This window comes from Silurus meridionalis, chromosome 14 (genome assembly GCF_014805685.1).
Source record: "Silurus meridionalis isolate SWU-2019-XX chromosome 14, ASM1480568v1, whole genome shotgun sequence".
Lineage (NCBI taxonomy): Eukaryota > Metazoa > Chordata > Actinopteri > Siluriformes > Siluridae > Silurus > Silurus meridionalis.
In genome coordinates this window covers 13,802,870-13,828,540 of record NC_060897.1, presented here as the reverse complement: position 1 = coordinate 13,828,540, position 25,671 = coordinate 13,802,870, and the positions used below count along the sequence as shown (strand labels likewise).

Sequence of the window (25,671 nt, the reverse complement as noted above, 5' to 3'; positions counted from 1 at the left end):
CCACCATCTTGGATTTGTTTTTTCATTACTCCACCTATACATTTTGTCTAATCATCATTCAATTTAGCTTACAGCATCACATGCCTCACAAAGGTTTAGTTATTGCTTAGGCTACAGTTGCAGAACATCTGTACAGGTAGTCGCCGACTTACGACTACAATTGAGACCGACAGACCGGTCGTAAGTAGAGTAGGCTATATGTACAGTACTGTGAAATTAGATGATATTAGAAGATGGTACGCACTGTCGTACGCCACGGCTAGTGATTGTGGTCATAAAGTGGAATGGTCGTAAGTTGCATAGGTTGTAGGTCGACGACTACCTGTAAATGTATGATTTACTTTTTCTGAGTGCTTGGCCCCTGAAAATGCTGACTATTTGCCTGCAAAAATTTATTAACCACCACTTTGTCTGGTTCCTCTCAAGGTTTTTCCCTCATAACATCTAAGGGAGTTTTTCCTTGCCACAGTCGCCATTGCTTGCTCATTAAGAGGTTAAATACACCTCGCTCACCCACTCTTACATTCTGTAAAGCTGCTTTGAGACAATGTCCGTTGTGAAAAGCGCTATAGAAATAAAGACTTGACTGCTTAATTCTGGTGAATGTGCATTCTCTGGCTACTTTAATAGAAACATTTTTTTTTACCATTTATGAAAGATGTCTGCAGTGTTATGCTTTATAACAGACATGCGGTTAAAAAGAACCATAATCACATTTACTGTTAGTATAAAAATACTTGCCAAATTGCCATTAAGTCTAATAGTCAAGTCAAGTCAAGAGGCTTTAATTGTCATTTCTATTATACACAGTGGTACACAGTACACCGTAAAAACGAGACAACGTTCCTCCAGAACCCTGGTGCTACACTAAACAACATAGAGCTACAACACAACACAAAGCTACATAAAGTGCATCGAGTGCAACCTAGTGCAAACAGTGCAGACATAAAACAGTACAGAAAGACATTGCAGACAGACAACACAAGACAACACCAGACAAAACACATAACCCAAGATAGTGCCAACCAGTAAACCTAGTGCATACTCTGATTATTCAGTACTGTGCAAAGAGAACTGTAAAAACTATAACTGAAAGTATATATAAACAGACACAATGCAGTGGAAAAAAAGCAGCAGCAGCAGCAGCAAGAGGTGCAAAAAACAGCAGGTAAACAGTTTAATACAGTCAAGAGGTGCAAAAAAACACAGGTAAACAGTGTAATGCAGTCATGTATAAATAATAAATAAATGATGGTGGAATGGATTGAGATGAGTAATAAGTGTGTTTGTGTGTGTGTGTGTGTGTGTGTGTGTGTGTGTGTGTGTGTGTGTGTGTGTTTGTGTGTTTGTGTGTGTTCCATTTCAGTTCTGTGTATTGAGGAGCCTGATGGCTTGCGGGAAAAAGCTGTCGTGGCAAGCAATGTGAATTCCAAAGCAATTCCACTTAATGGTATTCCTTGGAATATTAAAGCAGATCTAAATGCAAAAAAAAAAAAATTATATCAGTAAATCAAAATATCTTAGTTAGAGGTAAACATGTCTAGTATTCCTTAATAATACGATTACATTATACCTATTTCTGGACAGTATTACTCAGATGTCTTGTTCTATTAGATCATTTTTATGAGTAGAGATGTCTTTTAATATGTTTAATATGATATTTGGTATCTTATAATAGGAAATGCCCCTTAAATTTGACAATATTGACGATATTGTGACTTGTTTATAAGATTCTTCATATTTCATACTGCCCCTGTTGCAGTAGCTGGTGAGTGGACTTGCGACAACAACAGGAACTCAGAGTGCATTCTAGTCTACTTAATGAGACTGATACCAGCAGGATATCCTGTCAGCACCATATGGTATCGCTCTCTCTCTCTTGTCACTGTCCATATAACTACTCTGCTTTCCTTGAAATGCTCCCATTGGGATAGTGAACGGGAGCACTTTTGAACACGCATCTGTTTTACACTGTTCTTCTGTTTCATCAAGAAGGGAGATCAAAGTAATCACATAATTATAAATCCTAGTCATACTTGTGAAGAGCTTTATGTCATTATAGAATTAAATACCTTGAAACATGATACTCATCTTTTTATTAAAATGGTTTTATTTTTTAAATAAAACATAATAAATCACTGTTTGTATATCTTCTACATGCCACTTTGTGCCTTGCTATAATAAGAAACCTATATAATATGAAGTAATATGATATAATAAATAATATAAAAAAATAGCATACGTCAACCTTTTTCAACTACACTGTTGTAGTTCTGTTTTTATCATGATACGAATCAACGTTTTTTTTTATTATTAAAAATCTTAATTATATTTGATAAACTTCATAACATAATGTCATTGTTAAATTGGGTCTCAATGTAAATGTGTGTTCTGGTCATTACTTTCAGTAGTAGACGTATTTTTTCTTAGCTACCGTACTTATTGACATTTTCAAGTATCCGAAAGCTTTCAGAGTATTGTCTTTTTATGCCATTGTGGCTTTTACTCCACTACATTTCAGAAAAACATGTTGTTCCTTTCTATTTTGAAGTGAATCCATTAACTGCGTTGTGCAATAACCTTTCGTGAGACAACCGCATCCCCAAAACACTCATTAAAGTTTACATGGAGTAATTATTCTCTGACTCTGTAATAATGAAAAACTCTCTTCTTAAAGAAATATGATGCTCAGGAGAATGGAACATTGAATTGTATAAATGAGCAAAATATAGTTCTCATAGATCAGTACTTTTACTTAGTAGCAAGGTCTGATGGCTTACTTGCCAATTCCATAGCGGTTTTGTTACAGGGTTGGGTTGCAAGCCCAACGCCCACCCTCCTCCTTTCGCAGCCGGGCTTGGTATCATCCATGGCAGAGTACTTTATCCCTTTCACAAAACTAAGCACCCATGGGGTTTAAGGACCTTGCTCAAGAGTCCAAAAGTAGCATTCTGGTATGATTGCTGTTATTTTACTCAAATAGAAATACAATAAATGGACAAAAGTTTTACTGTTGACTTTTCCATTAGTGGAAACGTTTGGTTAATAATCATTTTAGTATTGCGCAACTTTAAGTGCTATTTAAATTGAGTCGTTTAGACCAGGCACAACATGTTGCTTAAATGTAAAATGCCTATAAATGCACATGAGATATAAATTCTAAATCTTTCTGTTTTAAGCCTTCCCCTGAAGCCTGAAGTCACACTTACATCATTTTCTTGGCTGCCATGTTAACAGAACATACAACCAAAAGTTTGCAGCCAATACCACATGTCTTTGCCCCTCTGGACACTTACTGTGTGCACAAGCCATCAACAGTGATGAAAGACAAACTCAAATTCTACAGCAGTAACAGCAGCAATACAATAGCAATGTGACAGCAGAGTAAATTTAAAATTAAGTGTACAAACTTTATTCTTGCATAAATGATGACTATATATATATATATATATATATATATATATATATATATATATATATATATATATATATATTGGTTGGATTTAGCAATCCAGGATGTAATGCGTTTTCAGGATGTCCTCAGTCTAGTCTGTTTTGTATATTAGAAAAGAGTTCAGGAAACAAGAACCGTAGGTGTGTTGGGGGAAATGTGTATTCATTCATTGTACTCCACATTCAAAATTGTGAAACCTTTACCCTGATTTTGCTGACATCATAAAATAATTATTGGTTGAATGTGGAGATCAGTGCACATAGGGAACATATTGTGACCTACTAATCACTGGGCCCAACAATAGCCAAAAAAAAGTCCTCCGATGTCATACAGTCTGGGAGAATTGGACAGTTACAAATGTATATTTTTGAGCAAGAAATCTTTATTTTGATCATTACATTACAGTTACAGTTAGATGCCTGGTGAGTTGCAAAGCCAACACTCATTACCACCCTAATAAACAGAAAAAATATATTTATTGCCTCAAGCTCGGATTTAAAGAACAGACATTCCATCTTGCCCCCTTTTGCCCAAGAACGGTTAATTGTTCTCTCCAGGGACTTCCTGTTTATGCAAGACCATTTTTCTGCTCAAGACCAAGTTTATGCTGATTGATGTCCTAAGCAGAATAGGGTCATTTATTTTTTATTAGAGAATCTTTATTGTATAATGTTTCAGCATTTAACCCAAAGACGACTATTGAATTTGCCCAAAACTATCGCATACAGTATAACAAGCACTGTAATAATCTTAAAATACCACAATAACCACACACTCTACAGCAACATATAGGGACATTCCTACTTGCTACTTAACACTATTAGTCACTCACTTGAATACAGTCATGGCTTACATTTTTTTTGTCATGGTTTCATGACTATGTTTATTACTAAATAGGTTGTTGCCTAAATGTTGCCTCTTGGTTATGTAAGTTTATAGAACTTCACAGTTGCCAGATGCTCATACAGTAGATATATATATGTATGTATGTATGTATGTATGTATGTATGTATGTATATTTCTAAGAAATCTGACCAAGAAGTCTCAATTCCAGGAACTTTTTTTTCATGGTTATTAAAATCTCAATGGAAAATATGAACATGACTAGGGGCTTACAAACTAGAGCCTGGCATCATGTTTTCCTCAGTGCCAGGGCCAGGTGTGCAGCAAACCAGTTTGGTCAGGCTCAATTTAGGCACCAGATATCCTCTACACTGTCACACAGTGCTGCACTCAGTGACTCGACGTTTAGACCTGATAGCTGGTCATAAATAATACCTCTGAATAATATAGACAGGGCTTTGCTGTTCAAGATAGAACAGGCATTTTAATTTAAGATTCAAATGGATTATGTTATTTTCCATAGTGCTAAAATCACTGTATGTGGTAATTAGCCTAAAGGTAATATGAGGTTTTAATTCAGGTACATCATAGCATTACACAGCAGGTGTAAAAGAATTACATTTGCTACTTTGATTAAATGTGTGCATGCTAGCACAGTATACAAAGTGGAAGCTATAGAAAAAAATATTAGCCTCCTCTATTCAGCCTTTGGAACGATTTACAGTTCCTAACTTAGCCAAGGACTCTATTTCAGTCCAGGCTTCCACAGGAGATCAACAATTTGATTAAAAGTGTAGCGTGCAATTGTGGAAGCCATAGACAATTTTCCCCGATGTACTTAATAATGGATGTAATGTTGTGACCAGAAGCTTCTCACTGTCTCATTCCACAAATCTGTCCTGTATGCTGTGCTTTTTTGTACTTGGATCATATTCTGAGAATGCAGATTTGGCATTAAATGGACTTAGTGCCTTTGGCTTGTGTGTTGGTAATTTTACCCCCTCACAAAACTCTATTTCATGGTAGACTCTCAATTTCTCAATCGCTCATGTTTGCTATGCTGTACATAACAACCGCTGCACCAGTTAGTAAGCAAAGATTTCACACACCCACCTACTCAATGCCAGTCATTTCTAGACAGACTTTGGCCAAGTATTATATATTTATAATTCAACCACTACTCAACAACTCAACTTTAAAACAATCTTCCAATTTCAATGTTGCATTTAAATATGACTTTATGCATATCCCTTATTAAGGAAAAAAATAATAATAATTTTCTGGCTAGTGTAAGAGCACAAGCATGTGTTTGGCTGCATGTAGAAATGCCTTCAGCTTTAATCTACTGGTGGCTTTGAGCCTTGATTTGAAGGTCATCCCTCAGCCAGACCCCAAGCACCTACTACGATTCATATCTAAATAAAACAGTTCAGAACAGTTTTTACACCAAGAACATTGAAGTATAACATATAGAAGAGGGAGTGTCAACTTATGGAATGCCTTATTGTATTAGAACAACTATGCACATTCGGTGCCACCAGATGAGGATAGGTTCCTTCTTGAGTCTGATTCCTCTAAAGGTTTCTTCCTTAAAGAACAATCTCTATCGTTGAGACCATGTCCACTGTTAAAAGTGCTTTACAAATAAAAATGAATTGAATTGAATAGAGCCAATAAATTTATGACAATACCAGTTTCCGTGGATGGATGGATGGATGGATGGATGGATGGATGGATGGATGGATGGATGGATGGATTGTCATTTAATATATGTACAGCAAATAAATCTAAAGACTATGGCAGTGAAAAAATGTGCATAAGCTGTGCATAAATATGATTCAGCTTGACTTATTTTGTATAAACAGAATAAACAGGTTGCTCTTGTGATTCTTTATTGTATTATTTTATTTATTTGTTTATTCATTTTTTCATTCATTCATTTTCAGTAACTGCATCACCTGGTTAGAATCATGCTGGGATTTGTTTACATTTTGTGCAGCAGAATTAACTTGATTTGTTTGTTTGTTAGTTGAGTTTTAATAGCCAAGCGTTCAAATGTTTTATTTGAAAACTCTTTTTTTAACATTACATAACAGTATGCACTCTGACCTTTTTCATTTCATGGATTATGTTGGCTTATAATCTTTTTTTTTTTAAATGCTGCAAGGATCTATTGCTTACAGTCTGTTTGTAATTTTTTTTTAAAGGGTACTATATAAATTGTGTGGTTGTATTAGAGGAGCTAAATATTCCTGGTGTGTGGCGGTGTCCACACTGTTTGAGAGGTCACAGCATCCTGGACCATATCCAAAGGATGACGCAAGCTGCTCATATAAACAACCCTTTCCCAGCCAATCACAACTCTTGTTGCTTGATCAGTAGGTGGAGCTTAGTAACCTTCTATAAGCACTGCTGTATAAGTCAGTGTGAAATATGATAGCAAAGTGTCAAAGAGGCAGTCTGCAGTCACAAACTTTCAGTTGCTGCGAAATCAATTTGTCTAGACCTGAGCACTTTATCAAGCATCACTATGCACTTGACCATAACAGAATGTTGTTTCCAAGGGGGTTTAACCAAGGATAACTGCAGTTACTCACTCATTTCTTTTACATGAGAGGTTGTTTTTAAAAATATTTTTTTATTATGCCTTGCTTAGTATTTTATTTCATTTAGACCGGTGGGGAAGCAGCAAGATGACAGATCTAATACCAAGTAACTGAAAGTATAGGGAAATAAAAATTAATAAGCATTAAAATATCATCAAAATGGGTATTAATTATGCAATCGATGTCTGCTGGCCAGGTCACTGCCTGGGAGTTTATTCGTGCAATGAGGAAGAGATCAGAAGATTAGTGCATGTCCTTGCTATTCCTCTTGGCTAGGAATCACATCCATTGAAATGCTTAGTGCAGAGCCCAAGACCATTAAAAATCCAGACTGAACTAGCTCTGTCACTCTCAGAAGACTCGGTTTTCCTACAGGGCACTGTGTCTATAATGGTCTGGACCAGAGCCTGGTCACACAGCACAGCATTACATGAGAAGAAGAACATTCTTGTTTCACACCATTTTTTTTAACTTGGCTTGACTTATAGGTATAACATTAGCACTTTCTGCCTGCATTTGTGTGTCTGAAAGCAAGCAATAGTGGATAGTGAAGGATGGTTAATATGAACTTCCTTTTATATCTGTGACATCACTTCTAACCTAATAAATATTAAGGGAAATGCACTAAAGTGATTTCACTGAACCTGAAACCTTTTATCTTTTACTTACATGCCCCTAGATGGATAGCTGTGCCAACTCACACACATAAAAATTAGATCACTTCAGACCCACACTCATATGACACCACTAACCCCCATGCAAACAAAGTGAAATGAAATACATTTCTCGAGTCACACCGTGTGACTGTCCTCATCCCATGTCTAAAAGTGTTAAAGTGAGTTTGATTTATATGTTATCTCTGACCTCACATTTGGCAGCAGTTAAACAAACTAGAGTTGAAACTTGTTTGTCTAAAAGAACTCATGCAGTGTTGTCTTTGTGTGTTATTTTCTACATTATCTATATATCTATCTTTATAATATTTTTCACCATAACTCTAAATAAATGGTTTTATTTCATTGTAAATGTAGACAATTAAGAAAAAATGCATGAACTTTGTGCAGATTTGAAATGAACTCCGGTACATAGAAAAATGTGTTATTATAGCTCATATTCCAAATGCTTCCACTAGAGCAGCATACAGTAATGTGATGTGGTATTTTTTCTGTTTGAGATAAAAAAGTGGTTTACCAGAGACTCCATTCACCCTTGGGAGACCATATACTGAATGCTATGCCCCAGTTCCAAGGCACATAACATTACGTAACTGCTGTTGACCGGCATGAAGTGAGATGATTAATAACACAACACACATCACATTAAAGATCACATGGGGCTCCTGCAGGTGCTAAGGAAGCATGTGTCTCTGATAAAACTCTAATTTCTGGGCATTTGCTGCCTGAAGTCGACATCCAAGTGAACCAAGTTTGTTAATACTACTGCTTCCAAATACAGGTCTAGGTCCTTCATGTCAAAATGCACGTATTGATTGAATTTTTGAAAGTGTTTCATGGGGAGTAGAGTCAAAGGTCATGGCACATGTGACACCATTCGAGGAGTGGCTATGGGGCAGCCACTCGCCACTGTGTGGGGAAGTCACTTGATACAAGGAACGACATCCCTAAAATAACTTGACAAAATCTATAAAGGGTTCTACTTCAGCCTGTACAGTCAGACGGGAACCCAAAATGAGAAAGCACAAGACACAAGCAGAGGTATAGTAAGGAGGAACGATAAAGCTGAGTGACAGTCGGAAACTAAAAAATTTGTTTGGAAAGACATTTGAGAGGTTGTTGAAAGTCTACTGAGAACAGTAACAGAAGAGGATAAGGTACAAAAGAAGGACTGTGAAGGATTTCAGCTTTTGTACTGGAAGGCCACTGAAGAAAGTAACACAGAAAGGAGGGCGCTCACATTACGGATCTTGCTTGTTTTGTAAAACTTTTTTTATTTTTCTGCATTTCTCTTGCACCTAGTCCTATGCTCGAAGCAGCAGTGGAGGCCGTAGCGTAGTGATTGCAGTTATGAAGTACAGCTGCCAGAACCTTGTGTCTCAGTACACACGTCCGAGCACATACACACCAACACACTACACTCCTAGGCATTACACTCCAAAGCAGGAGTACTCCACGAGCTCCTACTCTACAAGCCACTACAGCTCAGCAAAATACACACCAACCTACTACACTCCGCCTGCATACACCCCTGTTTACAAAACCGCTTCTTCCTCCTACACGTCTGTCTACAGCAAGCCCTCACGACATGTCAGAAATCACAGTACACCTGCGCCGCAGACTCCCATTGTAACAAGCAAGCCTAATCGGACCGTCCGCTTTACCAACGATGTCATCTTCCAGGATTATGTCCGGCAAGGAGATCTGGAAATGATTGGGCGCTTTATGAGAGCGAGGAAAGTGCGAGTGGACAAGATCTTCCATTCTGGTAAACAAGTTTTGTATTTTTAATGGGGTTTTTTTTTGCCACTATTGATAACTGATTAATCAATGGACAAAAACAAACTTGAGAAGAGGTAACAGGTGTAGGTAACTTTGTAATGTCTTGAAGCAAGATAAATAAGAAACATCTGTGAGTTAAAATGTGAAAAACAAGCCCATTTATCTTCTCATCTCTGTCTTTCTTCCAAATAGGCATGGCAGCTCTCCATGAGGCTGTTCTCTCAGGGAACCTGGAGTGCGTGAAGCTTCTGATTAAATATGGAGCTGACGTTCATCAAAGAGATGAGGATGGCTGGACACCTCTGCATATGGCCTGCAGTGATAGCTACCCTGAGATTGCACGGTATAGTATATACTTGTTTACGTGTAAATGCAGCGGAAGGTCGAGAAATAACAGTAGCAGATGTTAAAGAATACAAATAATATATGACTTTCTGTTGCGTCTTTAGTGAATGAATCTGCTCTTCTCCACAGGTATCTACTTTCTCTAGGTGCAAGTTCAGAAGCTAAGAATGCAAATGGGGAGAAGCCAGCAGATCTTATTGACCCCGACTGCAAAGAGCTGGTCAAACTGTTTGAAGTAGGCTGTGTGTAAGTGACAGCATTAGAAACCCAAAAGAACTTCAAGGACTCAAGGCTTTATAAGAGGATGTAGCTTCTGTTTATTATTAATGACCACAGATTGGAACAAGGGCAGATCATTTCTTTTGTAAAACTCACTTTTTTCTCTCTTTTTTGTTTTTATTTGTTGCAACGAGATTGAGGAATAGTGTTTGCCAATCTTCTTTCTATATACCGTATACAGCTTTGTACTACTATACATCTTTACTTCAAAACCTTGGTTCTTTTAATCCCCCCTTCCCCACTATGCAGTTGCTGCACACATACTATCTCCTCTCTGAAGATCAGATTACACTGCACCCTGACGGCCATCCCAGCCGTATCATTTCATCAATGCAAGTACGTCATCCAGTTTATGCCTTAAATTTAGAGCAGGGCAACTCTTATATACAGTCACGCAAGGAATTGTTGTGTTATGTTCATGGATCTGTGCATAGTATCTAAAATGTAACTAAAAACACAATTCTATTTTAAAGTGCCTAACCTGGTTTATCACACAGTATATGTACTGATGTGTTTAATCCGTACACTGTTTAGGACAGCAGTGTATCTCTGGCCTGCTGGGCAGCTTGAGACAACACTGAAAACGTGTACGTTTTTAATAATAGGATTTGTATATGAGCGAAATACTACACTTTCTGTACTGCTTTAATGAGTGCACTATTTCTTACAGAATTTCTCGTGTAAAGTCTTATGCTTATCTCTTTTCTACTGTTTCATAAATAAAGGTGCTTTTCATGCTTAACTTGGTTTTCTGTTTGATTATGGAAACAAACATTTATTAATTACATCTTCAATAGCTATATGTAGTATTTAGAAAGTCAGTGTGGTATACTGTAAGCAGCGTGCATTTCTGTTTGACCATTTTTAACAAAAATATAAATAAATAAATATAAAAGAGGCAAAATTAAAACCTTCAACACATTTATTTACGACATCTAAAATAAAATAATGATAAATTATAAAAGATTCATTTTAATCACTAAACATTTGTTTTACTTATGTGCCAAGTCTCAAATCAAGCACCAAAATCTGCTGAAATGAATCTTCTTTTTTATTGCCGGTTCGCATTCGGTCATTTCCGCCATCTACTGTGATAATGGATCAGAGAGTTGTAGCCCAGACCAAAGCCGCCACGGTGCACACACCCAGCAATTAAAACCGTCCATGTGGAAAAATGGCAAAAGTTCCATTAGTTGTCCTGATGATTTATGTAATTTAAAACACCATAATTACTTTTAAACATTTACAAGAAGATTTTGTCTTCATGCTCTATGTTGATGATGGTTTCGCTAATAATAATCATGCATTTACATAAAGCATCCATATTTGTCCATGCCCTTGTTGATTGGAGTATTAAAAACAAAAAAACAAAAAAAATTGAAGGTACATTTAGAACAGATAATAATGTGTGATTAAGTTGCGATTAATCGTTATTAAATATTTTAACCGATATTTAATATAATAAAAATAATAGTAATATAATATAATAATAATAGTGTATAATATCATTTACCCTTAATCATTCATACAAGATGTTTTGGTAATACTTTTTTTTTTTTTGTAAAATGCAAAGAATAATTATGCTGGAGCTGAACTGCACTTAGTGACACTCAGAAAACTTGATAGAAGGCTAAGATCACAAGGAACTGACCGCGGGAAGGAAGACAATTATATGAGTCAAAATTGAGTTTGTCATACATTTTTTAATAGTTAAGCGTTATTTTAAATAAGAACTACACCGATGTGAAATGGAAGAGGAAATGAGATAAGAAAAAAGGGTTAGACATAAAAATGGAAAAAAAAATAAACAAAAGAAAATCCCAAGCAATCACGGAAACCAAGCACAATCACACAGAGAAACTGATCTTTTTTAAGTGTCCCTGGGACTATCAGCCAGAAGTCCTGCCAGAACACTGATACACCTTTCAGTCTCTCAGGGCACCAGTATATCCTCAATGTAAAAAAAAAACAGGTGAGCAGAACAAACCCGATGATGAAATGCAGTACACAGTATATGGGTCACTGAAGGTTGAGACATTCCAGATTGGTCTCTTATCTCACTCTGAAATGTGCCAGTAACAAGAAAAACAAATACCTGCACAAACCCTGGACATGTACAGGAATGGCACAAGGTGATTGGTTATTGGTCATATCAGTGCTGGCTCAAAAGTGGTGCACAGCATGAAAAGATGTGGTAAATACAAATGATTTATAGCCCACTTTTCCAACCCCTACAAAAAAGTAGCAGTCTTTTTAACTATATTTTCCCCCTAAACACAACACACAATACATTTTCCAGTTTCTTTATGCCAGCTGAGCCATAACAGTGTGATGGCTTGTAGCATGTCTGGCACAGATAATCAGCAATATTTTTTGTAACTAGTTACTAGTTCTTTACTAGTAATAATTCTTTCAATACTAGTAACAATTCTTTCAAATTTGTGTGTTCAGCTAAAATAAACAGGCTGTTAAAACCTTACCACAAATTAGTACACAAATTTTAACACTAATTGTATAATTTGTGTATTCCTGTTATCAATTATACGGTTTGTGTATCCATATACTGTCACGTTTATATACAAAACACTCCAACATAAATGTTTCACAGCAAAATACAGGATGGGCCATGGAAAAGAAACCCGCCTACAATACCGGTGCCACGCTTGTGGGCTACTTTTCCGTGGCACACCCTGTACAATGCACTAAACATGAAAAATATTTAAAATTAATTGACTTAACCTTTGGATTTTCTGAATATGTTTAGTAAATAAAAGGAGAGTTTATCTTTGAGAGTCAATGCATTTGTTTTATGGGGGTTTTATGTGAATTTCTAAAGGATCCTGAACCTTGGTGGCAGCAGAAACAGCCATCTAGTCTACAGCACCACCTACAGGACATATACTGTCTATGATTCAGCCCCGAGTGTTCATTACTAAATGTAGATAACCAGATGTTAATAAATAAGACGATGCAGAAAATGTAAGCAATTTCTAACTATTAGATTCTATGAGAGGAAGGGGATCAAAGAAAATCGGCCTAAACATATCGGGCAAAAAAAACGGCTTCAAATATCGGCCAACGGCTGCCATGATTTCTAAATATCGACATCGGCCAGAGAAAACCCCATATCGGTCAACCTCTCATATATACAATCCTTTTACAGGTGGAACATAGTTAAAATCTGAGTTTTCTCAGGAAATAAAGTACTGCACGTTTGTTTAGTCTCTGCCTCGCACTTTGAGCAATTTTTATTATTATTATTATTATTATTATTATTAAACATCAAAACATACACAACAATGCCAGGGGTATAAAAAAAGAAACTAGAGTTAGTGCAGTGTCGCTGTGGCTACACACTCCGTACCGGAAATAAGATTTGTTTGCGTAAGCCTGAAAACTTTAAAGAATCCATAGTGCTAGAGATAGCCACTTCCTAGTTAGCGGCTAACACTAGCGCTACCTACAGTAGCTTTGAGTAAGCCTGAAAACTTTAAAGAATCCATAGTGATAGAGATAGCCACACTCTAACACTAGCGCTGTTCCACAGAACCTTCAAGATTTGAAGGCTGTGTAGAACAATGGGCCAAAATCACACCTGAACAATGCGTGCAACTGGTTTCTGTATACAGGAGGTGTCTTAAAGAGGTCATTACCAACAAAGGCTTTTGTACAAACTTTTAAATACTGTTCAATACTTTTCCCCTGTCATTTCACATTATTACACATAACCTAATTTATGGAAATATGTAGTTTGATTCTTTCTAAGTTTGGGTTGCATGGGTTGTTACCAACATCTGGTAAAAATTTCCTTAAAAATGTATTTACTGAGAACAATGGTGATGTGTTCAATACTTATTTTACCTGCTCTATCTATCTATCTATCTATCTATCTATCTATCTATCTATCTATCTATCTATCTATCTATCTATCTATCTACCTTAATAAATAAATAAAAAACAGGCATGAAATAAGTTAAGGTCTTTTGTGGAACAGTCAGGGAGCACTCCATGTTTTTTTTTTTCCATTTAAGCTCCACTTGTAGTTTTTTTATTTTTTGTACATTTGAATTATGAGCCTTAAATTTTGTTCATAAAAAATTCAGTTCTTAATGGAGCTGCCAAACCTATTTTCTAGTTTTTAAAAAAAGTCTACAGAACATCTTGAGAACCCCTGATTTATAGTAGAGCTGAATGAGTTTACTTGATGCTATTCATCTTTAGAAACTCTAGAAAGAATAAAAAGATCTAAAATAATATTGTGTGGATTTGTTCTTGGATTAGACTCTGTTTTTCGCTTTGCTTCGTCTGCTGGTTTGGAATTTATGCCGGGTGATGGACTGAAATTTAGAAGGGAGCAGTGTGCGTCTTACCGAGTTCTGTAGTACGCATGCGCAGACGTGCCGCTTTTGTTTTGCCGACCCGGAGCTACTTGGGCAGAGTGCTAGCAGCACTGCGGCTGGCCACATCCTCTTTCTCTTATCCAAAGGAAAGTGAAAAGAAAGAACCGCACAGGTTTGTCCAACCTTTCTCTAAAGTGTATTATTCCACGGAGGTGCATTCTTTCTTTTTTCTAGCTGTATGCGCTGTGTGTAAGATGCTTGCAGCGTGTTAGCGTCGACAGGAAACGAGTGCTGCTCCATAACTGCTCAGTTTGTGCAGGATGACGGAGATTCATTCACTAAAATTCTTAAATTAATCTTCAGTCGGGGGAATAGTGCATTTTTAAAACATATACGACGTGGTCATATTGAGGAGCTGAATATTTAAAATACGAAATGGTCATAGGAACTACTGTTTGTTTTAGCAGAATTAGCTCGTGAGCTACAAACAATAACAAACACTATATATAACCTTTTTTTTCCCCCTCAAACTGGCTAAAATGCCACGGTTTTTTGTTATTCTTGTTTTCATGTAAGTGATATTTTTATAATTTTATTCAAATATAAGTGACATAAAGTTTCCTGTTTTCAGGAAGACACGCACAAAAACACAAACACACACGGCTCCCAGTCCTCTAGGGGGCGTGTCTGTTCAATTCTCATTGCTGATTGGTTAATTATTCATATTGGCTGTAATTACGATCTAGTACAGTGGTGAGCAAACTATGGCCTGAGTGCCACACCCAACCTATTTAATTTAGCCCATATTGCTGTTAAATTTATCTTGTTGTTTTGTTAAAACCGGCCTGTTGTTTTTCTGATTAATCCATCCTGTCAAGTATTTACAAATTGCATTTTAAAACAGTCCATCGTCTCTACACACAGATATTCATTCTTCATGTTTTGCATCAAAAGCCCCACTTTATCGAATGGAATGAATGGACCAAAAAAAAACAGTGAAATTTTGCGTTTTTTTTTAAAGATTTCAATATCAGCCACCACTTTTCCACCCAACATGAAGTCAGTGCAAGAAAAGGGGATTAGTGCTTAGAGGTTAGGAGCTAATTTATAGGCTCAACAAAGTATTTGGGTGACCAGCAACACTGTTCCCACTGAAACTAAATACAAGTTTTATTTTTTTTTTAGGTAATTGGATTTGCATGTAATTTACATTAGCTGGATCTGCTACTGGTCCACTCCACCTGTCAAATTTTAAAACCCAGTGTGGCCCTTAAGCCAAAGATTTTGCCCACCCCTGTTATTTTTTACCCACCCTTGTAAATTCTCTTTTCAATGGTAACTAATCTATAGGAACTTGCATGGCAGAAATTAGTGAATTCCAATAATAAGCCTTTTTTTCTAATGTTTGGTCTTGGTAGTCTTTAGTGGCAGTGCTTTTTTTTTTTTTGGAAACAGCTGCTTACTTTTACCCTGTTAGGTCAAAACTACTGATTTTACGATGAACTCTTAAAGCATTTTGGTGTTACAGTAATTCTTTTTTTCGTATACACCGATCAGGCATAACAAAATGACCACCTGCCTAATATTGTGTTGGTTCCCCTTTTGCTGGCAAAACGGTTCTGACCCACCGAGCATTAACTTCTCCAGCAATTTGATCGGACCACACAGACCAGCCTTTGCAACCCACGTGCATCAGTGAGCCACGGCCGTCCATGACCCTGTAACCGGTTCACCACTGTTCTTTCTTTGGGCAACTTTTGATAGATACTGACCACTGCAGACCAGGAACATCTCACAAGACCTGCAGTTTTGGAGATGCTCTGACACACTCGTCTAGAAATCACAATTTGGCCCCTGTCGAACTCACTCAAATCCTCACGCTTGCCCATTTTTCCTGGTTTTAACACATCAACTTTGAGGACAAAATGTTCACTTGCTGCCAAATATATCCCACTCACTAACAGGTGTTAAAGAGTGAGTGTTATTTGCTTACCAGTAATAATGTTATAATGTCATAATGTAATGGATATTTTCTTCAAAGCTCATGTGATGTCAAACCTCTAGCAATTATGCAGGCAATAAGACACTTTGAAAGTCAACATGAGTTCAGATGTCCTCCATATGGCTGGAATTCCCCCTAACATTACCGATTAAACAGCAGTTTTAAGATTGTGCCCTGTTGCAAACATGTTTTTTCGGGAATGTGCAAACGATAATAATGTCACCGATATACTAGTTACATTTATGAACTACAATCTGCATTTTAATCTTCCTTTTAGTTCTCCCGTTTTTGTTTGTTTTTCCGCAGTAGTTCCAGTAGTAATAATATATGTTGTATCTGTTTGTAGGTATTGAGCAACGCGAAGGACCGTCCAGGATCGAGAAGAGGAGACGTAAGCCTAGTTATCCCACAATGACCAGGTAAAGATGGAAATAAATTTTATTCGTATTGTCTTTTCAACAGACTTCAGCTTTGCGCTACATCCACACATTTATTTCAACTTAATTTATTCTCTCTTTTTTTTTCTCTCTCTCTTTTTTCCTGAATACAATTTCCTAACAAAGCAGAATAGTTCCCACACTGAGCTGGCTGTTCAGTTCGGCGCTCCATTTGCGTTTTGGTTAGCATCTAATTTTTCACAGAATCAGCAACCCTGGTAACTTGAGAACATATACAGCGCATCAGGAACGTGTTCAACGTTCACTTTTTCCACAATTTTAGTTTTATTCCCAAATGCATTAATTTAATTATTTTCCTCAAAATTTATTAAAAATAAAAAAAAATATGAAAAAGAATCACATGTACATAAGTATTCAGTCTTTGCTTAATACTTTGTTGAAGCATCTTTGGCACCAATTACAGCTTCAAGTCTTTTTCACTTTGATGCTCCAAGCGTGGCACACCTTTTTTTGGGCAGTTTCTCCTATTGTTCTTTGCAGAACCTCTGAAGATTCATCAGGTTGGATGCAGAACATTCACAGAGTTGTCCTGTAGCCACTCCTTTGTTATCTTGGCTGTATGCTTAGGGTCATTGTCCTGTTGGAAGTTAAACCGTCACCCCAGTCTGAGGTCCAGAGCGCTCTGGAGCAGGTTTTCATCAAGGATGTCTCTACCAGGGCTGTAGCTATCGAGTCATCGAGTATTCTACCAATCATTCCAATGATTAATTCAAGTAATCAGTTAAGAAGGAATTTTTTTTTTATTAAGAGCAAAACTAAATATACAAGAGAAAATAAGACGGGTCTCTTAAGATGAAAAGTCATTTGTTTCCTTTTTAGAAAAATGTATTTTATTGCTAAAATTGCATACAGTGCATTTAACATCAATATTATATCAAAATACAAATGTATTAAAAAAAATTTAAAAATCATTTTGAGGCTAATTTAAAAAATAATAATAATAATTAAACTTACTTTATGGTGTTTTCTTTGTTTCGGTTTAAATTCAACTTTTTTTTTAACTGACTTTTTTTTTCGCAATTCTGATATTTGTTCTTGCCATTCTGCCTTTATTAATTAATTAATCTGCAAAACCGGTGACCTCTAGTTTCTACCATACAGTTTTTGAGTATTGTGCATAGACACAGTGCTTCATCAGCATTAATTAATTTTGTTGGGGGTGAAGCCTAACTTGTCAATTAAATCACTGGTTCTCAAACATTTTCAGCAGGAGGCGCTCTTGTGTAGGGTGAATCCTTTTGTGGACCCCAGAAGAAAACTCCTAGAGCAAAATATCAAACTTACAATTTTACTTAAACACTTTTGATTGTACCAAAAACAAATTAATTTATACAATGGTGGAAACGTAACTTTTGTTAGTAGTCTTATTTCTCTGATGTTGAATATACTTTTTATTTTTTTAATCTACATTTCATAAAATACACTAGTACATTAACAAAGGTTTTAGTGATTCAGTGTGCTGCGCATTTTTTTTTACATTGACAATGCTGATATACAGGTAAAATAATTTTTTTATGTAGATTCTAAAATCTCTATGCAGCCCCCTAGCGACATCTGGTGGCCGCAAGTTTGAGAACCGCTGAAATAAATTAAGTTGTATAACTTTATAACCACTTTAAGAAGGTTTGTATGACTCTCACATTATGAGGAAGAAATTGAAGGAAAGCATTTGTTGCTCTCAAAACAGCACATTCCTACTGGAAAAATGTTAATCCTCCTCCTTTCCTTGTGCTGATTCAAGTCAATGAAGTAATGTTGCACAAATCAAACATTTTGAGCGCACTGGCATATGTTTCTCATCTCCTGGGAATTTGCCCAACAGCAAGACATAAACTAAACACACCTTGACTGACAGCTGATGTGTTTATCTAGTGCAAGTAACCACATAACAAAGTGACTATTATTTCATCATATATTTAATGTCGATTTGTGTTCTCTGTGCTCAATTATTTTCTCTAATTTTTACATGCACTTTTGTTCATTAGTTTTTTTTCTTCAATGCGTCCCTCAGCCAGTAGTGTGTTTTTTGTTTTTTTTGTGAATGTGCGCTATGTGAACACAAAACAAAGGCAATCGATAAATGGGTGGATATGTGTAAAAATATGCCCTTGTGTGGTGTAATGTTGTAGCTCAAAACTGCAGGGCAAGAGTAATTACAAAGCCAGGCCACAAACGTAGACAGAAATAATATAGATGACAACCAAAAAAAAAGATGCCCAATAGCTAGTTTGCAAGAAGAGTGAGGAACACACAAAATCAAATCACAGAGAACTTAATGTTTTCAGTGTTTTAGGGAAATTAAACTTAATGGTCTCTGAAAAATGGGACTCAAACCGTTTGGTTTACCAGCTGTTTATTTTCTCCAGCTCGTCTACTCCAAGAATGCATACATACAAAAGGACGGCTAGTCCTCGGTCTCCGACTAATACTGGCGAGCTCTACACCCCGGCACATGAAGAAAACGTGCGCTTTATCCATGACAGTAAGTCTCTTCCACTATGCACATTTTATGCGCTTCTTTCATTTTTTTGTACATTTACATTATCTCTTACATTTAAAATGAGGAATATTAAAGCCAGTATCCAGTGTAATCTTGGATCATTTAAAATGGCACAGCATCCAAATGCATAGACTTATAACTAGATGTACTAAAATGCGCTTATTGACCGAAACCCTTAAAAATGTTCATAATGTTTCTTATGCCCTCCTTCCAGCATGGCTGTGTGTTCTTAGAGATATTAAATCACCGCAAAACAGTGAACGAGGACCACAAGAATATGTGGAGAAAACCCCAAACCCTAACCTGCTTTGTGAGTTTCCAAAAAGCATCATATGTGTGATATTGTTTTATTTATGATGGGTTTTTTTTTTTATGGTAAGCTATTGCAGTGCGATTTGTTTGGAGAATGGAATTGCCAGATAACTGGCCACTTGTATATAATAAAATATTTATATAATCACTCAACATTCCTTAGCTAGTCCACATGAATGTTTACTACTTTGAGTTTGTCTTGTTTAATCCTTAAAAATGGTTAATGGTTGGCAATAAGCGTGAGTCAGTCACCACATCGTACTTGCACATGCCACTGATTTTGTTCTACCTGAGATGATGCATAACATTTTAACATATCAGTGGCTACTGTAACTAAATTGCACCATCTACTGTTAGGTGAGAGAAATGCATTCATTGTATTAATTAAACAATGAGGAAACAGGATTGAACTTCATGTAGCTGCACTTTGTCCTTTTTTTTTTTTTTTTTTTTGCACTTTATGTAGCTTTGTGTTGTGTTGTAGCTCTATGTTGTTTAGTGTAGCACCAGGGTTGTCTCGTTTTTACTGTGTACCACTGTGTATAGTAAAAATGACAATAAAAGCCACTTGACTTGAATATTATTGATCAGAGAGTGGGAAATCAAGAGCAAATAAGTAATATTGCTCTATATCTCCTCAGCAATTCACACCCATGTTTATTGTAGCAAATCCTATTTTTTGAGTCCACAATTAAAAAAAATAAAAAAATAAAATCCTGATCAAGCATGTGTTCTGTTTCAGCCTTCACCCCGGTGGACCTGAATGAACTCAGGAGGCCAAGCACACAGGACTGCAAGAAGTCTTAGTGAATTTCCTTTCTAATCTTGGTCCAGCAGCTTTTTTTCCTCCCCACTCATTCTCTTTGGGACCTTTTTTTATGCCAGCAGCCTTCTGTCAGCCACGTAAGTCCAGAAATCCTCTTCCTTCGCTGCCTCATCGAACTGTGGTCTGGAAAAACTTGCTGATGTATGTTCAAGGTCCGTCACATCCCTGATTCTCATGCCGATACTGCGCAACTCTTATTAGCCGATTTCAGGGAATTTGTTGTCAACTTTTCTTTTGTATTCTGGATTCATTTTCGTATGCGTTGTGTATTATAAAGATTATAAACCGGCAGAAGGAGAAGGCAGGAGGAACTTGGCATACGGTAACAGGGAAGGAGTCGCCCTCTGAAAAAACATGACGGGCACTTTCTTTGGAAGGAAAGTGCCCAAAGGCTTTTTTCCTTTCTTTTTTCTTTTTTTTTTTTTTTTTTTTTTTTAAATTAGTTTGGTAGAATAAAATATTGAAATAGTAAAGGCAGGCCAAATATTTTTTAACCGAGATACACATTCTTCTTTTAAAAAAAAAAAAAAAAAAAATGTACACATTACATTTTTCTGTCTTTTAAGCCTTGAAATTGAAATAAAATGATCTTTTATGGTATCTCAACCAACAGCTCACATTTGCTTTGTTCTCATTTCCTTCCATTCCATGTTTTCTCTCACTAACTGATACAGTCTTACTGTAAAACGTGCTTTTGTTTGATTTAATCATTAAAAAAAACAGTTCATTACATGCTGGTGCTGAACAGTTTGAAGTCTAAACAAATATCTGGGAAGTGAATGTCAGCAATGATCACTCATAGCAAAGTGTAAATGCCTGTTTAATCATTTTATTTTGCAAGGGTTGGGAGTGTCATGGTATTGTTGACCCCTCATACAGTATATGGACAACTCGATTGGAACACCTGACTGTTCCAGCCATGTGTGGTTCTTTAGAAAAACTGTTACCACAAAGTTGGAGGCACACAACTGTATAAAATGTCTGAGTGTGGTAGCATTACAATTTCCCTTCGCTCAAATAAGAAAACACAACCCTGTTCCAGCATGACTTTGCCCCTGTGTACAAAGTGTGCTCCAGGAACATGTGGTTTACATGGAATGGCGTGGAAGATCTACAGTGGCCTGCTATAGAGCTTTTGGGATGAATTGGAACTCAGACTGCAGCCTGGACCAAGCTGGAGCAATAACAGATGTAGAATAAATATTTTGCAAACATAATCCAACTATTTAAATCTATGATTCAGACAAGTTGTTTTTGAATGTCCAAATGTGATATTATTCATAGTCCTACTTGTTTTGTTGAGAATTTAGGTAGCAATATACAGGCCAAATGTTGCGTTTTCCATTATATAACCAGACCTGTGCTTGAAGAAGTATAGGTCCTGGATGTTACTGATATTTTTCTAATGTACTGTGTAACAAATTTCATAGATTTCTCTACGCTTTCACTATTTTCACAGCCAGGGTAACAGGATATACTTAGATGGTCTGTCTTATTAAGAAATCTTATTTGTTGATCCAAAACATTGATAAGTAGGTACAAATAGTGCAGAATCAAACTCACTATTTGATTAAACTCTGCACACAGACTTCCTGATTAATATTTCTGACTGCACTTGCTTCTCTACTAGCACAAGACTAATAAACTAATGTAGTGTCTTACTAAAGTTTGTAACCCTTCCCAAAAGTCATGCCCAGTTTTAGTAAAGCAGTTCAGGGAGTTTTAAATGCAGTGTTTCCTTTTAATTTCTACTTATTTAACCACATAGCCATTTCCTCATATCATTTCTTCCCCATTATCCAAATGAAATCATCTACTTGAGGCAAATCTCACTGTTTTTTTTTTTTTTTTTGTCATACAAAGGACATAAGAATGGAGCTGAACACTCTACCATGTATAGAAAGGCATTTCTGCTTGTTTTCTACTGTAGAGTAGACAACAGTTCACCAGTTGAGTAGGCTAAAATTACTCCTTACTGAATATAACTGAGTTTGAAATATAATCATACAGGGAAAAAAAAACACCTAAATGTCTCCAATGATCTAAGTAAACCTCTGATCGCTATCATTTATCGGTCTCATATATTTATTACAGCAGCCTTCGCCGCAAACATGTTTAAGCCAGAAATTATCATCATGATTCATGAATTGCTAATAAAATGTATAAATGAATAGGGGAGGAAAAAGCCACAAAAGCAGTTGCTTTTATTTCTGCAGATTTTAACCATAAGGCCTATCAGAATGCTACAAAAAGAAGTGCATTAGGTCTTTTGTTGCATTCCAGGGTACATTGAGACGCCTTCACATTCACACCGTCAATGTGAAGTAGTCATGCGCATCCTGACCTGCTCTGAAAGTGATCTGAGTGATTGCAATCACAATGTGTCTTTGAGACACATTCGCACCTGGGCTTGGCATTATCCACTTGTGATCAAATCACTCAGGATGCATGCTGACGCAGGCGTCAACGGGTCCTCATTCTCTTTTACTCCCAATTGGCTGGGTCTACTGCCAGTCACCAAGTTATGGGACTTCTTTTATGCCTAAAAGCTGGTGTGATGTGATGTACAAATTGCCCACAAATTGCACTGCTGTTAATATGTGCTCTCTGCTTTCTACAACCATCAAAACTTAATCTACTGATTGAGAGAATTCTGGTTTAATTTCAGATTTGAATTTTGTTTAATATTACCAATGCTGGGTTTAACTAATAACCTGAAATTTAAAATTATTTATTAGACGGACAAATTATTATTATTATTTTTTTTTATCTAGTTTTGTTTTTCTTTGTTAATGTACAATTATAAATGCTATTTATAATATTTATACAAAACACATTCATAAAAGTTAATGTATTTATGGTATTCTTAGTCAGCTTGACTTTAAATTAAATAGATGGAATACAACACTGAACTTCTTAAACACAAGTGGGATTGTGAATAATGTTCTTTTGGACCTGTTGTGCTCTGTGTGTGGATGAATAAAAACCTCATTGCCTATAATACAAGGATGCCCAAACATGGCATGGGCCATGCCATATATATATATATATATATATATATATATATATATATATATATATATATATATATATATATATATATTTATTTATTTATATTTGTGTGTGTGTGTGTGTGTGTGTGTGTGTGTGTGTGTGTATTTATTTATTTATTTATTTATTTTTAATAAGGAGTTTCTCATAAGAGGCCACTGAATAGCTTTAATATTAGGCATTGAACTTTATTGTACATTAAATTGCATTGTTTTCAATTATAATTTAAGTTTCACCAGGGCCGGTTCAACATTTGGAGGCCCCCTGGGCTCCTTCCCTCCACCTTTCAGAATAAATAAAAGAGCACTTAAAACATATACAAGACCAAAACTAAAAAAAAAGAAAGAAAAAATATATATAAAAGTGCATCCGGACAAGCTCTGTTTTTTCTTCTTTTTTATTCCTTGTATAAAACAAGTAACTACAGAGTAAAATAATTTGTTTTTATCATGTTTTTTTATTACTTAAATGGTAACTTTAGTAAGTTTTATGTTTATTTACAGTAGGCGGTGAAGGCGCCGCATCCTAACCACTAGACCACCAGAAAACCACTAGCACACTGATACAATATTTGGGTTAATAAACATTATGGCATACTTTACTATACTGGATATGGACATCAGTTTCCCTTCCCACTGAAACAATATAGACTCTAGATTGTCATATTATCTGTTGCATCTAAAACCCCTAAATATGCACTATATAATCAAACAGGGGAAGTAAAAGAGACAAACTACTAAACAAAAAGAATAATTCACTTTTTTAATTGTGCTTGTAAGCTTAAATTGTATTTATTCAGTAAATACAACAGCATCATTTATCTAAAAACTAAAAAGAGTAATTATGAACTAGGCTATTATGATAGCGTAAACATCAACGGAATCTATTAGATCACTTAAGGTTCTGTTTTTGAAATAATAAACAATGCTTTAGCCTAGCTCCTATTGCAGTTTTTATTTACAAACTTTTTTTTTACTATTTTGAAAGTTATCTCCTGACACAGTGTCATCGTACAGTCGTTCAGCGAGGAAGCAAAGCGTCATTCAAGGCTCAAAGGTCAAAGCGAATTTAAAGTCTTAAAGTCGTCACGGCGTTCACGATAAACCGGTCGTCAACTCAATAAACCGGCTGCAAATGATAATCCATCTTTAAATGGCGCTGAAGTGAACTGGCAGAATAAGGCTCTGTTTATTTTAATAATACATTATAATCAAAAATACATGACAGCTCACATAGCTGCATCACGAGCTGAGCTTTCTTTCTGTGCCTGTTTAGCTTTTCACTTAGCAGACCCCGAGGGATGTGTTCGTCTGGTGCCACCAGGTCAGTATGCAAAAAGGTTTGGATTTTGTTCATCACTGTACACAGTCTCTTCATGCATTCAATGAGTGGGAACCCACATTTAAACAGTGATATGAACTGGTTCCACTTCAGGTGAGTCAGGTGGGTCAGATTTTATATCCAATGGACAAAGAGATTCTGACGCATTCGGACCCTCACTTCCAGACTGTGCAACAGTTTATTTTCCTTCAAGCCATCGGGCTCCTCAACAAACAGAACTAAAGTGTACAAAACACACACACACACAACTGTGTGTACTGAACCGTACAACCTGAACCGTACAACCTGAACTCAACACACACTCATTACTCATCTCACTCCTTTCCACCACCCATATTATATTTAATCATATTTTACTGTTTACATGCTGTTTCGCACCTCTCGACAGCTGCCATTGCTGCTTTTGCACAACATCGTGTTCATGTTTACAAATAAACTTTTGTTTACAGTTCTCTTTTACACATTACTGTATAACATATACAATAAGTTTACAAGTCGGTGCTATTTTGTGTTTTGTGTATCTGTCCCACACCAAACTGTTTGCACTGTTTTTTGTCTGCACTGTTTGCACTCAGTTGCACACGATGCACTTTATGTGGCGAAGACATTTACCTTAGTCCTAAACTCTGTTCTGTTTTGTAGCTCTATGTTGATTAATGTAGCACCAGGGTTCTGGAGGAACGTTATCTAATTTCACTGTGTACTGTGTCAGCTATATATGGTAGAAATGTCAATAAAGCTTCTTGACTTGACTTGAAAAGACTTGAATCTATAGCTCGCACCGGCCCTGAGTTTCACTGAACTAGAACCTTAGAGGAACCATGACAGCTGTTATTCTTATATGTTGTTTGGTAATAA

At 36.3% G+C, this 25,671-nt stretch overlaps 2 protein-coding genes across 2 annotated transcripts; both read left to right on the top strand.

The window, feature by feature from the left end:
* The first annotated feature begins 8,582 nt into the window (after nt 1-8,582).
* ppp1r27a (protein phosphatase 1, regulatory subunit 27a) lies at nt 8,583-10,725 on the top strand. The gene is made up of 3 exons (XM_046866458.1): nt 8,583-9,345; nt 9,552-9,702; nt 9,834-10,725. The coding sequence occupies exons 1-3, from the start codon at nt 8,928-8,930 to the stop codon at nt 9,952-9,954; spliced, it is 690 nt and encodes a 229-aa protein (XP_046722414.1). The 5' UTR covers nt 8,583-8,927; the 3' UTR covers nt 9,955-10,725.
* A 3,624-nt stretch (nt 10,726-14,349) lies between these two features.
* Nucleotides 14,350-21,038, top strand: mcrip1 (MAPK regulated corepressor interacting protein 1). Its single transcript, XM_046865476.1, has 5 exons — nt 14,350-14,495; nt 16,672-16,744; nt 19,150-19,265; nt 19,498-19,593; nt 20,338-21,038. Exons 2-5 carry the CDS (start codon nt 16,737-16,739, stop codon nt 20,400-20,402), a joined length of 285 nt encoding a protein of 94 aa, XP_046721432.1. The 5' UTR covers nt 14,350-14,495; nt 16,672-16,736; the 3' UTR covers nt 20,403-21,038.
* The last annotated feature ends 4,633 nt before the right edge of the window (nt 21,039-25,671 follow it).

Excerpts from the sequence above, each read along its gene's own strand:
- ppp1r27a (XM_046866458.1), top strand. The coding sequence starts at position 8,928 with ATGAAGTACAGCTGCCAGAACCTTGTGTCTCAGTACACACGTCCGAGC. Across the intron at positions 9,346-9,551 it reads GGACAAGATCTTCCATTCTG|GCATGGCAGCTCTCCATGAG; the intron begins GTAAACAAGTTT and ends TCTTCCAAATAG. Across the intron at positions 9,703-9,833 it reads AGCTACCCTGAGATTGCACG|GTATCTACTTTCTCTAGGTG; the intron begins GTATAGTATATA and ends TCTTCTCCACAG.
- mcrip1 (XM_046865476.1), top strand. Across the intron at positions 19,266-19,497 it reads CGTGCGCTTTATCCATGACA|CATGGCTGTGTGTTCTTAGA; the intron begins GTAAGTCTCTTC and ends CCCTCCTTCCAG. Across the intron at positions 19,594-20,337 it reads CCCAAACCCTAACCTGCTTT|CCTTCACCCCGGTGGACCTG; the intron begins GTGAGTTTCCAA and ends GTTCTGTTTCAG.